This window comes from Neomonachus schauinslandi, chromosome 6 (genome assembly GCF_002201575.2).
Source record: "Neomonachus schauinslandi chromosome 6, ASM220157v2, whole genome shotgun sequence".
Classification (NCBI taxonomy): domain Eukaryota; kingdom Metazoa; phylum Chordata; class Mammalia; order Carnivora; family Phocidae; genus Neomonachus; species Neomonachus schauinslandi.
Genome location: NC_058408.1, coordinates 85139928 through 85158247, shown reverse-complemented (window position 1 = coordinate 85158247; position 18320 = coordinate 85139928). Strand labels below are relative to the sequence as shown.

General features: G+C 39.4%; 1 protein-coding gene across 2 annotated transcripts in view; it reads left to right on the top strand.

Moving 5' to 3' along the window:
* Positions 1-1636: 1636 nt before the first annotated feature.
* Positions 1637-18320, top strand: part of TSNAX (translin associated factor X) — a 33254-nt gene continuing 16570 nt past the window's right edge. The window contains exons 1-4 of one of the 2 annotated variants that reach the window (XM_021696087.1): positions 1637-1841; positions 2331-2435; positions 4744-4858; positions 7567-7697. In XM_021696087.1, the coding sequence (XP_021551762.1) occupies positions 1826-1841; positions 2331-2435; positions 4744-4858; positions 7567-7697 (367 nt within the window). In that variant the 5' untranslated portion in view covers positions 1637-1825. The remainder of the gene's footprint in view (positions 1842-2330; positions 2436-4743; positions 4859-7566; positions 7698-18320) is intronic. The other variant, XM_021696088.1, reaches the window with a different exon arrangement.

Here is an 18320-nt window from a genome sequence, read left to right as displayed (position 1 = left end):
TCAGAGCTGCTATTCCAGTAGAATTAGGAAAAAATACCCTTTTCTCAGACTGTGGTATAATAAATATTGACCCTAAAAATGTTCATAAGTTACTGGCTTCCTTGGACCTAGAGGGAGTCACATGAAAATGATTCTATTTATATCAGAGGACCCCCCCCCCCCCCTCCCGGGGGCAATTTCCCTCTAATCAAAAAAGGGGGATACTGGTGGATGTCAGCAGGCTCAGACCTCCCACAAACTCGGAATTATTTCCCCCAAATCTACAAAGCAAGAGTCCTGAGTAGCCTATTTTATCCGCAAGGAAATTGTTTAATCAATTCATATATTTGAAGAGCTGCAAAGAAATGGATGGGTGGTGGCTACTTTCTTGCTTCAGAGTTGGGAGAGACTCTAGAGATAAGCCAGAGCAGAAAACCTTCCTACTACACACTCTCGTCTCGGGTTTGAAAATACCACCGTATTCTAGCCAAATTGTTTCATTTACTATTCCTTTATTCCTAAATTAACGAGGAGGTATTAACAAGGACTGTGTGTACAATATGTGCCCACAATATGGTGACTATTAAGAGACAGCGTAATAAAATATACTTGTGTTTTCCCCACTAGACCTAGACCACCCAATTTATCAAGCCCTACCCTGGGTTTATATCTAGAAGATGCTGGATTGCTACTTAGTTACCCATAATGATGATGGGAAGAGCATTCTTCAACAAACACACTGGCTTACAAGCGCTGTGGGTTCCGGGGGTGAGGGTGGGGGCTTATAAAATGCATAAAGTCTAATAAGATATGGCAGTACCTGCCCCAAATAAAAAGCTCACAACTTGATGGTGCACACCTGTTATTACCAACCTCTTTTTTTTTTGGAGCACGACGCTGGAAAAGGGTGTGATGGCTAATGTTTAATTGAGCATTTACTGTGCGAAAGGACATTCTTCAGGGGGCCTTCGTATTAACTCCATTTGGTTCTCAAATAAGCCTACGACACAGGTACTATTCTATCCCTATTGTATAGATAAACAGGACAGAGGTTAATTACCCGCAAGGTCACACATCCGTGAAACGGAGTAAAGCGAGACCCCGCGGAGCGGGAGGCGCAGAAGTGAGGGGCGGGGCAGGGGGAGGAGCATAGAGGGCGGGCTTTACCTTCGTCAGGACGCCGCTAACGCCATCCGCTCACTGATTTGCATTTCCCCATCTCTTTACCTGCTAGCGTCACCCGTAGGGCTGGAAACCCTCCGTAGGGTTCGGCCTCGATCCTGAGAAGACCTTCCCATAGGCGATGGAGGGTTCGCTTCTTCCTCACAGCCTGGTCGGGAGAGCCGGAGGGCCGACTCCCGCAGGCGAACTACAACCCCCATTACTCCCCGCGCGGAAGGCTGGGTCCACGCGGAGGGAACGTGGGGGTGTTCCAAAGGTGCCTTGAGGGGGAAAAAAAAAAATCACGTACATCTTCCGCCGCCCTTCTACCTTCACACAGGCCTCGCCTCCATCATCTGTTTTATCAACAGAGCGTGCAATGAAGCGTGTAGAGTCGCTCTGTCTTCCGGCGCAGCAGAGGGCAGGCACGATGACGGCGCGCGGGCGCGAGGTCCCCGGGCCGCGCGCGGGGCGGAGCCAGTGGCGGTGGGGCCGGGGTGCAGGCCGGAAGTGTGCGAGGGCGGAGGAAGAGGCGTGAGTGGCTGCGGGCGCGCGCTTCCGGGCAGTGCGTCGACGTCGGCGGGCTGCAAAGGGGTCCTCGGAAGGCTCTCCGGCCAGCACCTTGCGCATTCCGCTGCCTGCAAGGCCCTCAGTCTCCGTTCGTCTCGCAGTAGGCCGTGACGACATGAGCAGCAAAGAAGGTGGCGTCCTCAGCGGCCCTGGGCGTTATTTATTCAGAGGGGGCGGATCTCCATCCTTTTTGTCGGATTTTCCACTTCTCTTCACCCTTGAGGGATACCCTCTCCCCGAGGGATGCCCTCTCCCCATACAGGCTCCGGGGCGGCGGCCCCGGTGATTTCCTGGCCACATTGGTTTTCTTTACACCTCGCCTTTTTTTTTTTTTTTTTTTTTTAAATCCTCGAGCTGTATTTTTTAATCTTAGTTCGGTAATTGCTCCACCTTGTGCCAGATCAGGGAAGCCATTGGTGGAGGCCCGGGTGAGGTGAGCTTAAGGTTTGGGGGAAAAAAAGGCAGGGCTGTTGTTCTGTTAGTCCGCTGAGAGAGCCTCTAAGGCGAGGGCCCCGTGGGCGCTGGTTTGAGAGAAAGGAAGGGGTTAGCAGACCTTACGTTTTGTCAGCTCTTGATGGTGGAAGAGTCCTATCCAACTTTTTTCTCCTTCTCTACGTAAGGATCAGGAGGGTTCAGGAAAAGGAAGCATGACAATTTCCCACATAACCAGAGAAGAGAAGGGAAGGATGTTAATTCATCTTCACCTGTGATGTTGGCCTTCAAATGTAAGTTCTCTGTAACGGAAGTTGGCGAAGGGAAGAGGACGAAAGAGGTTGTAGCAAGGATAATTTAGGCATGTTGTGCACACAAAAGAGCAGTCCGTCAGAATGTGAGATATGCCTATGTGACTCTTTTTTACTTTTCCTGGAGGTTTGCTGGGGTGCTGGGTCTGCCATTAAAGTCGAGATCACTCACGTGTTGACTTTTTTTTATTACAGTTCTACAGGTAAACATTAGTTAACTAACATCAGAAATGCCATATAACTAAAAATTACTGTGTACCCGGTATACAAATATGTATCAGCTGTATATGTCAGGTATATATACACACACATATATTTGATTAGTTGACTCTTAAGCATGTATTGGTTTTATTTCCTCAACTAGACTTTTGAAGACAGGGATTACAATTTTTGTTTTGACTGTTAACACTTTGCACAGAGTGGGAACTCATCTATTAGTAAATCATATACATGTTAAATACACACTATACATATATAATGTGTATGTGTGTGTATATATGTTACAGTCCTCTTTTTAACTTGGTCAAGTTGCTCCTCATTTCAAAACAAAACAAAACAAAATTCTCCTTCCTGTCCTTCTGGATCCACCCTCCTATAGCTTATGGTTTCTGTGGTTCAGGAACCTGAGAATGCCTGAGCTGTTGATTCTAATTCCCACTTATCTGAAGGCTGGGTTGGGGCCGGAGGATCCACAGCAATTGACAAGTTAGGCCGTCTGCCAACAACCAGCTCTCAGTCCTCACATGGAGCCCCCCATCGTGCTACTTGAGTGTCCTAACGTCATGGCATCTAGCTTCCCCAGTTAGCAAGGAGGAAACCACAATCTCCTTATGTCCTGATCATAATACATGGTCACTTTTGCTACATTCTGTTTGTTAGAAATGAGGCAATTTAAAAACTGCTTCATGTTTAAAGGGAAGGGAATTAGGTTCCACCTTTTGAAGGGAGTCTCAAATAATTTCTGGGCATATTTTAAAACCGCTGCACCTACAGTGATTTTAAGAGGTATAAGACAACTTGTAATTGAGAGTGTATTGTTAAAATTGTATACACAGTGGAGAAAATGAAGTGGGCCAGGTATTCCCTATCCTTATACTCTTGACACACCCTATACAGAGCTGCTTGTTTCCAAGCATATGTTGCTTTTGTATGTTTCTGTTTGCCTTTTCACACATAGTTCTTTAAGCTCGAGATTGCTTCTAAATTGCTGCCCCCATTGTCCGTCTGGTGAACTATGGTTTTCTTCATGACCTAACTCAAGTATCTTCTGCCTTGGAAGCTGTTTTGATTTTTCTTTCAAGCAGATTTATTGACAGACATTGCATTTATTCATTATCCATCCATTTAGTTATGAAATATTTATTGAGCGTCTACTCTAGAATGTGTTAGTAGTAAACAAGAAAAATGTGGTTCCTGCTTTCGTGAACCTTTACATGTATTTATTATGTATTTTATTTATTTGTTTACATATTTGTCTTTAACTGGACTATGCTCCTTGAGGATAGGAATTGTCTTAACTTTGTAATCATAGTATCTAATTCACAATGGTCATTAATATTTATGATAAATAATGAAAGCTTTTGATTGCCTTTAAGTATCAGACAAAATCCCAGCTTAATTATTATCTCAGTAATAAAAGAGCAGATGTATTTGGTCCTTGTCAACCTGTTAATTTGGTTAATAGTTTACTCAAGTTCTGGGTTTTTTTAATTCATGCAAAATACACCTCTGTACTCCCTGTAGGACAGGCAATTTGCTAGGTCTTTGGCATGACAATGCTCCTGAAGGAAAGTGGTGACTAAATAAGAGTTCAGTGGTTTATGGGTATTTCAGTGACTGGGGCTTGGAAATTCAGAAAGTTAATGTCCTTAAAAGTTACAAACTTTTAATTAAAAAAAATCCAGGTTTTTGTGGGGAGAGATAATATTGCATGTGGTAGGGTGATTAAAAAAAAGTTAGGTAACTTAGGTAGTTGGAAGTAATTTTTGTAAGTCTGATAATTCTATGATAACAATCTCATATTTACTAGATGAGGTGTTTTTGTTTGTGTTTTTAACAATATATACATCTTACTGTGAGACTGAGTGGTAAAACCCAGTTAAAGCATACCTGTGTTTAAATAAGGAATATTTTGGTTACTAGCAGTCTTTGATTTCCAGATACTTTAAAAATAGATGATATGCTCTTCATTTTTATAAAGTAAGAGTTGCTTTATTGTGCGTAACAGTGCTGTTTGATAGGCTTGAAGCATAGAATGTGCATGCTTATGGTTGTAATAATGTGTTGTTAGCATTTCAGCAGGAACTTGATGCAAGACATGACAAATATGAGAGACTTGTGAAACTTAGTCGGGATATAACTGTTGAAAGTAAAAGGACAATTTTTCTCCTCCACAGGATTACAAGGTGAGTAAATATCTTAAAAATTTGTTACAGTTGCATACAGTTTGATATGTACTATGTATTTTGTAATGCTTTATACCTCAGTGGACAGTAACTTGCTGTTAGAATATTCCATGATTTATTCTATGAACCCTGGGATCAGAAGAAGTTAGCAGCAAGTAGATTTTTTTTTTTTTAAGAGAGTCAGCCAGCATGAGCTGAGGGGGAGGGGAAAAGGGAGAGGGAGAGAGAGAATCTTAAGCAGGCTCCATGCACACTGTGGAGCTAATGTGGGGCTCAGTCCCACAACCCTGAGATCATGACCTGAGCCAAAAACCAAGAGTCAGACACCCAGTGGACTGAGCCACTTAGGCATCCCAGTAGCAAGTAGGTTTTAAGAATAAATATTTTAATCAGTATAGGAAGGGAAAGTTCTTATTTTCAGAGCAGCTAGGGATTTTGTGTTAAGATCACTCAGTGTTACAGTTGTTGTTTGTGAAAATATTAAATTTCTAATGGTTTATTAGAGACTGTTAAAGCTTCACTAGTTGATACATGCAAAATTTTATATTAGATCAGTGTTGCAATCTGCTTTATTTATCTTCCTATTCATTGTTTAACTCATTGCAATCTGCTTTTCTGCCTCACAACTATTGAAATTGCCCAGTTACTCTCATATTGCTAAATCTAGCGCATACTCTTCTTATTTTACATTTTTGTAGCATATGCTACTATTGACTGCTTAATTCTTCTTTAGAACTTCCTTTTCCTTCAGCTCTGAGGCATCTTTTCTTTGAAATTTCTTTCTGTAAGATTATTTTATTTTATTTTTCTAGGTAGGCTCTGTATATATCCTGGATTCCTTGGTTGCAAATAAAAGAAACCAGCTTAGGGCGCCTGGGTGGCTCAGTTGGTTAAGCAACTGCCTTCGGCTCAGGTCAAGATCCTGGAGCCCCGGGATCGAGTCCCGCATCGGGCTCCCTGCTCGGCGGGGAGTCTGCTTCTCCCTCTGATCCTTCCCCTCTCATGCTCTCTGTCTCCCATTCTCTCTCTCAGATAAATAAATAAAAAATCTTTAAAAAAAAAAAAAAAAAGAAACCAGCTTATGAGGCACCTGGTGGCTCAGTTGGTTAAGTGTCCAACTCTTGGTTTTGGCTCAGGTCGTGCTCTCATGGTCAGGAGATCGAGCCCCGTGTTGGGCTCTGCACTCAGGGTGGAGTCTGCTTGAGACTGTCCACCCCCTCCCCCCCCCGCTCATGTGCGTATATGTTCTCTCTCAAATAAATAAAAATAAAAAAAAAAAAAAAAAGGAAAGAAACCAGCTTAAACTACCCCAAGCAGAAGAGGGAAATGAATTACAGAGATTCAGGAATATCTTATGAATGCAGCTAGGTATCTCTGTCTTCCATCTTTGCTTTGTGTTTACTTCCTATTTCATTTAATTGGCTTTCTTTGCTTCTCTGTTGTACCTGAGGTTAGAAGGTGCCCACCCGGTAACTAACTCCCAAAGAAAGACTCTTGTTAAAAATTACAAATGCCTTTAGAAGGATTTACAGTGTATGTCTTATAAAGTGTTTAAGGAAGTCCAGATATAATTTATCATCTTTTTATTATTAAAAATATTACTGGAGGCATGGGGGTGGCTCAGTCAGTGAAGCCTCTGCCTTTGGCTCAGGTCATGATCTCCGGGTTCTGGGATTGAGCCCCGCATCGGGCTCCCTGCTGAGCGGGGAGCCTGCTTCTCCCTCTCCCCCTCCCCCTGCTTGTGCTCTCTCTCGCACTCTCTCTGTCAAATGAATAAATAAAATCTTTAAAAAAAATATTACTGAAGTATTCTAGTCACTCATTTACAACTTTTTTTTCATTTACAACTTTTAAGATAATGTGCTAATAGTTTAATTTTTATACTATTTTATTTATTTTATTCTATTAAGTGGAAGTGAATTTGCCATACATAGATTTACTGGAATGTGGCACTGTTAACTTTGTTTTATCTTACCTGACTCTAAACTTAGTTTTTGCTTGTTTTTTTAATGAGTTCTCAGCTTATATTACAGAAAGATTTTAAGTTATTCTTGAACTTGAGCTTGTATTACGGAAAGAAGCAACACTGTTTCGACTAATTATGAACACTTTTTCAATGCAAATTGCAATCTTAAAAGAATTGGCATCAGTATTCAGCAGTTTAAGATAATAGAACTGTGACAGGGGATCTTAATATTTTAGAAAAAGCCATGTTATTGTGTAAAGTCATCTTTTAAGTATTTCTCCCATCAAAAACAGTACATTGTTACAATAAACTTAGAAAGTTATAATCTTTAGGAAAATAATAAATTGTATAAAAGTAAAGATACTGAATGAAAGAAGTCAGTCACAATACCCAAAGACAGCTACTGTAAGTGGGCAGATTTCATATTTTATACACATATTTTATATATATATATACATATATATGTATTATTATTATTATTATTATTTTTTAAAGCTCTTTGCCCAATGTGAGGCTTGAACTCCTGACCCTGAGATTAAGAGTCGCATGCTCTACCAACTGAGCCAGCCAGGCATCCCTGATTTTACGTATTTCTAATAAAATATAATTGTGGTTTTGAGTTAGAAGCATCCAGATACAATATTTATTTAGCCCTGTGTTCATTGGTATTTAGATTATTTCAGTTTTTCACTAACAAAGCATCTGGCTGATATTCTAAAAGTTCCCAATATCTTGATTATAGTGCTCCTGATGCGGAAGAGATATTGACTGATTCAGAAATTAAATTGGATGGTGTTAGACAAAAGATATTGCAAGTAGCCCAAGAGCTCTCAGGAGAAGACATGCATCAATTTCATAGAGCCATTACTACAGGTAAGTGTAGGTTCACTTCAGTGGTAATATTAAAAAAAAAAACAACAGTGTGTTACATGATTAATGTGTGAGTTGCATGAATTTTAATTGACACTTGGTGAAATGTTATTGGCTTTAAAAATTGGGACTTTGGAATAATAATATAAAGATAACACAAAAACATTTAATTGGCTTTATTATTCCAATTATGTAGAATAGTCATTGATAGATTTTAATAAAGTCATTGAAAAAACAGACCTAACAGAATGAACTGTATTCTTGATTGTGTAGGGTGTATTCAGACAGGGCACATCTCATTTCCCACTGTGGGTATATCTCACTGGTGGTTCTGAGTTTCAATTTAAGTAGGCTTATAAAAGAGAATATACTGCCTAGCCAGGTGGACCCAGCATCTCATAGTGTGACTCCATACTGGAATTTTAGGATAGTACTGGGTTTTATATAAACACAAATCACTTTATATATATACACAGATCGGTCACATAAATATTTAAAGTATGTGGTTCTTTTCATCCTTTTCTTGATGTGAATTCACTGACAGGAGAGATACTATATAATTCAAAAAGCTAAAGTCAAAGGTTGATTAATATTTATAGAAGAATGTGAAAGTTCTCTGTTTCTATCATATAGCTGATTCCACTGAACTCAGAGCATTTCATCATGAGAAACGAATTTATGTGGTACCTGCTCAGTGTGTCCGGTTTTGCTATGAATTTATGTGGTACAATATGAATTTATGTGGTAAATGCTCAGTGTGAACATTTATAATTTCAACTTGTTTTTCAGAAATGTCAACCTGTAGTATGTTTAAATGTCTTTTGTTGTTGCTCAGTAATTATATATACAGTTGACCCTTGAACAATGGATCAGGACTAGGGGTGCTGACTCCTCACACAGCCATAAATCTACATAAAACTTTTGACTCCCCCAAAACTTAACTACCAATAGCCTCCTATTGACTGGAGGTGGTACTGATAATATGAACAGTCTGTTAACACGTTATTTTTTTTTTTTAAGATTTTATTTATTTATTTGACAGAGAGACACAGCGAGAGAGGGAACACAAGCAGGGGGAGTGGGAGAGGGAGAAGCAGGCTTCCCGCGGAGCAGGGAGCCTGATGCGGGGCTCTATCCCAGGACCCTGAGATCATGACGTGAGCCGAAGGCAGACGCTTAACGACTGAGCCACCCAGGCGCCCCTAAAACAAGCCTCTTGAATAAAACATGAGAATATCTTCGTGATCTTGTAGTATAAAAGATTTTTTTTGAAATGACACTAACATTAACTGATAAAGGATAAATGGATCAATTGGATTTCATTAAAAGTAAGACATCATTTATCAGAAGACATCATTAAAGTGAAAAGGCAAGGTGAAGTCTGAAGAGAAGACACATACATATCTTGGATAAAGGACTCACATAGAGAATATATGAAGAATTCCTACAAATCAACAAGAAGACATGCAATTTTAAAAATTGGACAGTGGTGCCTGGCTGGCTCAGTGGGCAGAGCTTGTTATTCTTTTTTTTTTTTTTTTAAAGATTTTATTTATTTATTTGTGAGAGAGAGAATGAGAGAGAGCACATGAGAGGGGGGAGGGTCAGAGGGAGAAGCAGACTCCCTGCCGAGCAGGGAGCCTGATGCGGGACTCGATCACCAGGGACTCCAGGATCATGACCTGAGCCGAAGGCAGTCGCTTAACCAACTGAGCCACCCAGGCGCCCTAGAGATTGTTATTCTTGATCTCTGGGTCATGAGTTCGAGCCCCATGTTGGGTGTTGAGATTACTTTAGAAAAAATGGACAAAAAACTTCAACAGGGCCTCATAATGAATTTTCATATAGCTAATAAGCATATGAAAAGGTGCTGAGCATATTCACTAGAGTCATGCAAAGTAAAGCCAAATGAGATACCATTTACTCACCTGCAAGATTAAATTATAAAGGGTGACAATACCACTTTAAAAAGCTTTGGCAGTATTTAGCTAAAAATATGTGTCTACTGCATGATCCCTTCTGGGGATGTACCCAATAGTGAGGCTTATGTCACCAAAAGACATGCAAGAAAGCTGATAACAGCTGTAGTGATAATATCCTAAAACTGAAAAATGACCCAAGATGTCCATCAACAGGAGGTTGGATAAATAAATTGTGGTATATCTGTACAGTGTAATAACTACATAGCAATAATAAATGATAAGCATACATGCCAGCAAATATGAATCTCACATACATTCTGTTGGGCGAAATAAGCAGACACAAAGGAGTATCTGCTGTATAATTCCATTTAAGTGACATTCAAAAAGAGGCAAAATTAATATAAGGAGTTAAAAGGCAGGATAGTGGTTACCTGGGAGTGGAGGTTGGGGGCAGGGGTTATTGATTAGAGGCATGAAGGAACCTTCTGGAGTGATAGAAATGTTTTGTACTTTTAGCTGGGTGGTGTTACATAGTGTACACATATGTAAAAATTCACTGAGTTACATATTTAAGATTTATATAATTTATATAAATTATAACTCATTTTTTTTTTTTTTTACAAAGTCACTATTGACAAATTCTTAGTTCCTTTTTCCAGAGCAGTTCTTTTTATCAGGAGATCATATCAATAATCTCTTTATGGTATAGGGGTGCCTGGCTGGCTTAGAAGAGCCTGTGACTCTTGAACTTGGGGTTGTGAGTTTGAGCCCCACATTGGGTATAGAGATTAATTAAATAAATAAAACTTAAAAAAAAGTCTCTTCATGGCAGTCTTGTGGTGAAAATAAATGCCATGTTTAGGGAAAACAGCTATGCCATTTGTATTGATGATATTCTTTGTCAGAATCCTTTTGGGGAGGTTTCTCTTGGGTACCCTGACATTTCTAGTTGTTAGGCAGGGCAGATAATGTTTTTTGTTTGTTTTGTTTAGATTTTATTTATTTATTTGACAGAGAGAGTGAGAGCATGTGCACAAGCAAGGGGAGTGGCAGGCAGAGGGAGAGGGAGAGGCAGGTTCTCCGCTGAGCAGGGAGGCCTATGCTCTTGAGCAAAGGCAGATGCTTTACCCACTGAGCTACCCAGGCACCCCATGGGGCAGATAATGTTTGTGGCAATGTTTGCCTTGTTCTGTTTGATTCCTGAAATTTTTATCTGCCTCTTCTAGTGGAAGTGGATTGGGAAGGAGGTAAGCTTGAACATCTAGCACATTTCCCTTTGTCAGTTCTCAGGGTTGACTGGAATCCAAAAGTGGCATTTTTAGGCTGCAGGTATGTTATAGATCTTTTCAGGGATATATATCAGGAGCTGTGGTATTGGGGTGCCTGGCTAGACTTGGTCGGAAAAGCGTGTGACTCTTGATCTCAGGCTCCTGAGTTCGAGCCCCATGTTGGGAGTAGAGGTTACTTTAAAAAAAAAAAAAAAAAAAAGCAATAAACAGGAGCAGCGGTGTTTATCATTTGTTGATATGTGAGTATTATACTGCCATGAGGAGCCCCAGTGACGTATTGCTATTGTTCCTCCCTGAGAGCTGGAGTAGTAGCTTGAACCATACTAGCGACAGATCCATGGCAGACTTATATTTCAGTCAGAGTGGTCCTGCCATGTATAAATAGGTATGCATGTATAATCCAAAGGGCTACTGGGTGGCGGAATTGGTGGTGGGGAGCAAGTTGGATCTCTCAGTTTCTAGAAAGTCCTTGATCTGAAGAAGCAGTATGGTCTAAATGTCTTACTGCATCTACAGCTTCTAAGTATCCTATTAACTTGGGTAACTAAAGGCAAGAGTTTGAATAACTTTCATAAGCTTGATCATTTTTCTGTTATATCATGCAATAAGCTTATCTTGTAAAAATTCATGGCAATGTAATACATATAATAAAAGCTGGCTACAGTAGTCTTCACTTTTGACTTCAGTCCATGCTTAAAACTTTTGTACTTCTGTAAGAACTGGTATATTTTCCTCACAATGTTGGTGCTTTGTCATGATGATGTGTTTAGATTAAACTTCTCAATTCCATATTAGTTCAAGGTTAAGCTCTGCTAGTCCTGATAACTTAAAATTCTGGTGGGACAGCGTAGATTTGATTTATTTCGCCCAGTAATCTATTTTGTATGTTCCTTGTCAATGAGTAAAGTGTAAGGAAAGACTTTAAACAAGAACGAGGACCATATGGATAGTGACATGAAAAGAAACCTAGAAAGTTGCACTTGGCTTTTAGAACAAAACAGAGAAATGAAGAAAAAAGATAAAAGGGACATTTCATTGAATCAATAGAATGTTTCTTAAGTCAGGAAGGAGACAATGGAGTCTTGGAAAGAGTTTAGATAGGGCATTAATAAAATGGAAGCAGTCTTCAGATTTTCCCTCTTCAGTGTATCATTGAGGATTATTTGAAGCACCAATTCCATTTTAGGCCTTTATCTATTTTTTGTAAGTTTTTTTGAAGATTGCCTACTCATGGGTTAAAAATTTAAGGATTCCTTGTATTATCTCACTTTTCTGTAGTTAAGTCCTTAAAATAAAATGAGATTCTTTGGGGCGCCTGGGTGGCTCAGTCGTTGAGCGTCTGCCTTCGGCTCGGGTCCGTGATCCCAGGGTCCTGGGATCGAGCCCCACATCGGGCTCCCTGCTCGGCGGGAAGCCTGCTTCTCCCTCTCCCACTCCCCCTGCTTGGGTTCCCTCTCTCGCTGTGTCTCTCTCTATCAAATAAAAAATCTTAAAAAAAAAAAAATGAGATTCTTTAAGCTGAAGCAATAAAATTGTTTTTTTCTTAAAGTTAAGGAATAATGCAGTTAAATACAGAGGTAACTGGGACTTAAAATTTTGCTGACAGGTATTTTGTTTGATAAAATAAGGTTACTTATAATTAGAGTAGCATTAACAATATGATGTTTATGAATAGCTTGCTGCTTGTAATTGTTAAATGCTTGTTTTGGTGTTACTCCAAATAGTTGTTCTTTTGACTTGAAGATAAAACAATTCTGGCATTGAACTAAAGGAGTTCTGTGCTTTTCCTCATTAAGAATAGTGCTAATGGCACGCAGAGCATTTCCCTAAGGGATGCTTGTGTGAGCTTAAACATCGAGTATCCTCCTAATAATTGAACAACAACAAAAAGTTAGGTCTGTTTTCTACACATTTCTTATCAGAGTAGATTACAGATCGTCCCAAGGGATGGTTAAACAAATGAACGAATAATTAGTTGCTTGAAATAAGTCACTTAAAAAAATATTGGGTTCTGTCATGTTTTTGTTTTGTGTTTTTCTCTTGTTGAAAAATTAACAGTTGGGGGAATATATTCTCCATCTCAAAGAAAAAAAAATTTTTTTTGTTTAGTTTATATCACTCTGATAATGATAAAAATTATCATTTAATTTTGAGACATTTTGGTGTACATAACTAAGTTCAGACCCAAACTAATATTTTAATTCTCCTATTTAGGAGTGTGAATGATGGGTTAAGTGGATGTTTTGGGCCAGTTAGAGATTTTTTTTTAAGCTGTTGTTGTTTATGACCTTTGCAGTATCTCTAAGTTATAGATATTCTTACTGCTAAGTAAGTGGGAAAATTGAGTTACACAGGAGTTAAGCAACTTGCCCAAGATAAGCTAGTAAGTGGTACCATTGGTTTCTTACCATATGGATTTAATTTATGTATTGACTTTAGAACCTACCTAACTCTTAGTAAAGGCTTAATCTTGCTTTAAGTCCCCTTCCCCCCAATATTACGGTTTTCCTTACAAACCCAGCACACATTATATAGTTCTTATGTTGCTTTTTTTGTCCATAGCACTTAAAACCTTCTGACATACTATGTAGTTTCTTTATATATTATATTGTCTCTCTTTCCTGTTTTAGAACGTGGATTCTACAAGTCTCTACAGATTTTGTTGTTGTTCACTGATGTATCCCAGACACATAACAGGTGTTTGATAAATGTTGAAAGAATGAAGAACAAAACTATTTTAAAAGGGCTTTTATTTTTTTGTTCATCCAAATCCTTTATTTGATGATTTGCTTTTGCAAATTTTTATTTGACTTTTTGTTCATTCCAAAAGAAAACGTGTTTCCAGTGGCTATTACTTATACATGATAGTAGAAACAGGATCAGTATTAATATTTAGGAAATTCTAAACTTTATTATATCAGTACAGAGAAATTTGATACAGGTTCAGCCTATCAGCAAAATTCAGAAGGCTCACTGAGAAAATGAACTAGGATACGAAGAGTCATAAGCCTTTGTAATGATAGTAGAATTTAGTGAAGGGAAAGATATGGCTGAAAATTGAATTTATCTGAATATGTATGAGATTCAGTATGCCAGAGATGTTATGATAAAGCTAAGAACTGAAACAGATGAATAAACCATGACATTTTGGTGGCTTAACAAAACAGGAGTTGTTTCTTTCTCACTTTAAAGTCCAGGGTTTGTGATGGTAGTTTGCACGTGCTCTGCCAGCTTAGTCATTCAGGGATCCAGGGTCATGGGGCTCTGGTATTATCAATACATGGTTTCCAAGATGAGCTAGGGCATCAAAATAAAGCCGGTGGGTTGTGGGAAAGAAGAGTGCAGGGTGATGCCTGAGGTTTTTGTGGGCCAGCCCTGCAAAAGATAGATCACGTCTGTCCACAGTTTATTGGCCAGTCACGTGGCCACATCTAACTTCAAGGGAGAATGGGAAATATGGTCTCTTCCTGTGCCAAGGATAATGAAATATGTTTGGTGAATAGTTTTTCTCTGCCCAGTATGGCAATTTGATGTCCATTTGCTTTAGTGGAAATTCCAGGTATATGCGTGATGATGGATTTAAATTTTTTTCCTGAATATATTTTAATTTTGTTTGAAAACATTCATTTTACCTAATTTGAGAATAATTTTATAACTGAAAGAATGGTTAGAGGATACCTAGTCCCGCTACCTCATTTTCTAAACGAGCTTAGTGATGGTATCGGAATTGAAATCTGATTTGTTTCATCTGCTCTGATACATTTTCTGCTAGACCACCTCTTCTCTGATAGCTAGTATTTAGTGCTTTTTCCTATAATTGTTTTTTCCAAAGCCAAAGGCTTTTACTTGACTATCTCAGATCCTATATTTGGTTAAAGAGACTCGTACTTCCGTTAATTTTACCTATACATGTAAGTAAAATAGTTTAAATTTGCATTTAAATGTGAGATGGTTCAGTAGACATTTTTCCTGACTATTTTAATCACAATTTAGGGGTGCCTGGGTGGTTCAGTCAGTTAAGCATCTGCCTTAGGCTCAGGTCATGATCCTGGGGTCCTGGGATCGAGCCCCATGTTGGGCTCTCTGCTTGGTGGGGAGCCCGCTTCTCCCTCTCCCTCTGCCTGCCACTCTGCCTGCTTGTTCTGTCTCTGTCAAATGGGTGAATAAAATCTTTTAAAACAAAATCACAATTTAATAAGTGTATATGTCATAGTGCAAACCCCTGTGGTGAATAGTATGACTATGAGAAAGTCTCTATAGGCATTTTCTGGGTTACAAAAACTCCGTTTGTAAACATTCTTTTAGATAAATGTCTGGTTCGTACAACTTAGACTGTCCAAGTATGAGGTCTTTTAGCCTAGTTTCTCTTTTCACCTTTGAACATTCCTATTTTCTGAAATCCTGCTTGAGAAAGCTACTTTTTTGAGCTAAGGTCTGTCAGTTGATAAGGATGGAGCTAAGTAGGGAACATGGAAGAGACAGCTTCTTGCTTAGTTTTGTACAAATGCACCAAGTCAAAGAGCATCTTATTCCACGACAAACTATTTTAATTTAATATGCCTTAATAGGATAAACAGTAGTGTTCCATTAATATAATTTGCCATTATTTAGTTTTTAAAATTTTATTATTTATTTATTTGTTTATTTTTAAAAGATTTTATTTATTTATTTGACAGAGAGAGACACAGCGAGAGAGGGAACACAAGCAGGGGGAGTGGGAGACGGAGAAGCAGGCTTCCCGAGGAGCAGGGAGCCCGATGGGGGGCTCAATCCCAGGACCCTGGGATCATGACCAGAGCCGAAGGCAGATGCTTAACGACTGAGCCACCCAGGCGCCCCTGCCATTACTTAGAATTATAGTGCATGTTGGGCTAGGGTAACATTTCAAAAGAATGGCCTCTTTTAATGTGAGTTAATACACTGCAAAGAAAACAGTAACAGAAAAATCACTGATTTCTTTAAAGAAGTTAGAAAATGTTGTCTAACAAAAATTAATCACCTTCATTCTTTTTTTTTTTAAGACAAATGATGGCAAATGCATTGTGAGCTTTATTTTTCCAAAGATAATGCCCTCATTCTTATTTTAATTATTCTCATTTCAGTTTAATTCAACAGTTTCAGAGGGCCCTTGTCCAGACACTTAAATTATTCCATATAAATCCTGCAGTGTAGGTAGTTGTCTGTTCTTCACAAATAGGAAATTGAAGTGTAGTAAAGTTAATAAATGACCTTAGTTCACACAGCTAATGAGACTGAGTTAGCTTTTGGACCTCATTTCAGGTCTGCCTTTCTTTTATGCCATTCTCATATTTTATTTGGAGGAAGGCTAGAGGCAGGGAGGTAAGGAGGCATGGTCGTCATTCTAGGTGTGAAATGAATAGAGCCTCCAGGTTGGTGTTAGCAATGTGGATGGAAAGGGAAGAACATACTTAGAGGATATGGTTTTTTAAAATGCGCAAGAGAAAGGAAAAGTCTCAGGACAACCTTTAGGTTTCTGGTTTGGCCAGCTGGTTGTATGGGCATGTTATTTAAGAGAAGAAAACTGGAGGGTGGAATGAGTTTTGGGATGATTAATTGGAAATCATGGGGCATCCAAGTAGCTGCCTAATAGGCAATTGGATATATGGGTCTGGAGAACTGATAATACAATACAGGACTGATCTTCAGTTACAGCCTTAGAGTCATCAGCTTATCAGCTGCTGTTGGGTTTATACATATGAATAAAATTATCCAAGGAGGGCATAGGCTGAGAAGAAAGTCAAAGACTTGGTCCTGTGGAACTTTACAGGGAATAGAATATTTGATAGAATAAGATCCCAGAAGAACCAGGAGAGGGTGGGATCCAGAGCTTAGGTGGATTGACAAGCCTTATAGGAGAGGAAAGCCACCTCTTCGGAGATGGGCAGTTAAGGATGGGTATAGAGGTAGGCAGTGGAGGAAATTTTTGCTTAATATCTCTCTTTTTCTGTTGTGTGCTAAAGGAAAAAGGATGGGAGGTGAGGCAGTGGTTTGGAATTGATGGGAGACTGGAGATAAAAGAAGGACTGTGAGGGGAGTGGGGGTCAGAACTTAACCAGGGACATTTATTGTGATTGTTAATCATTTTTGAAAGTTTACCTGATCAGTAAATTTGATCTTTTCTGTATAACAGTAGGAGTGAATGAGATAGAAAGATTAATTTGTGGTTAGGGTTTTGCTAATTAGTTGCAGCAGGATGACAATGGGAGAATAGGACAAGATACTCTGCTCAATAAACTATTATGGCCATTTTGGTTGTTAAAAGAATACCTCTGTGTCTGTTGGTAAGTAGTATATTATTAACTGTGATGAGTAGCAAAGTCAATAAATACGAATTTCAACATATCCGGTTTATCTCCTAAGCCAAACAGGCACTGTGATTCCAAGATACTGTAGTAGTTTGTAGTTTGCCATAGTAAAATACCACAGACTGGGTGGCTTAAACAATAGGAATTTATTTTTCCCCATTCTGGAGCCTTAAAGTCCAATATCAAGGTGTTGGCAGGGGTGATTTTTTCCTGAGGCCTCTCCCCGGTATAAAGATGGCCCCTTTCTTTCTGTGTCCTCCCATGGTCTTTCCTCTGTGCACAGGCATCCCTGGTGTTTGTCTCTGTATGCTAATCTCCTCTTCTTATAAGGACACCATTCAGGTTGAATTAATCCTCTGAGTCACCAGAGTTAGGGCTTCAACATAAAAATTTGGGGGAGGTACATAGTTAAGCCCATGACCTACTTTCTGGTTTTGTGCAGTGCAGCTAGGGGGCAAGCTGCAAAATTAATAATGTTATTTTGGGGTGGGGAGACTGGGGAGTTGCTTTAAGTTCAGAGGTGCAGTTGGGGGGATTTGTATTGTGCAGCTGATCCCCCCCTTCTGTAAACCTCTGAAGAAATGCCCTTTCTAAGGGGACAAGCAGATAACATTTGGGAAGTCTGCCAGGAACCAGGGATATAAACAGGTATTTCATGCAAAGCATATTTCCTCAGGTTGCAGTAATAGTCTTTGAGGTAGGTTCAGGAGAGCTTTACTTCAGTTGAGACATACCACCTGATGGTGAGGGGAGAGGTCTGGGGGGAGGAATCTGCCCTAGGTCTTAAAGAATGACCGAAGGACAGCACACCTCTCCCACCCGATAAGTGACATCCAAACCTTTCTCTTTTTCTTCTACTTCCTTTATTTATATCTCTTGGCTAGAGTGACTAGAGTGAGGATGATGAGAGAGGAACAGAGATTTGATGAGTAGTGGAGAGAGTAGAAGTAGAGACAGGCCTGTGAATCCCCACATAGGCAGGATCCCCAGTCACTGAATGACTGTCATTTTAATGGAGGAAGTCAGGGGAAGAGTTTGATGATGTTATCAAATCATGCCTCAGTGGCTTCATTTAGCTAGAGAAAGACA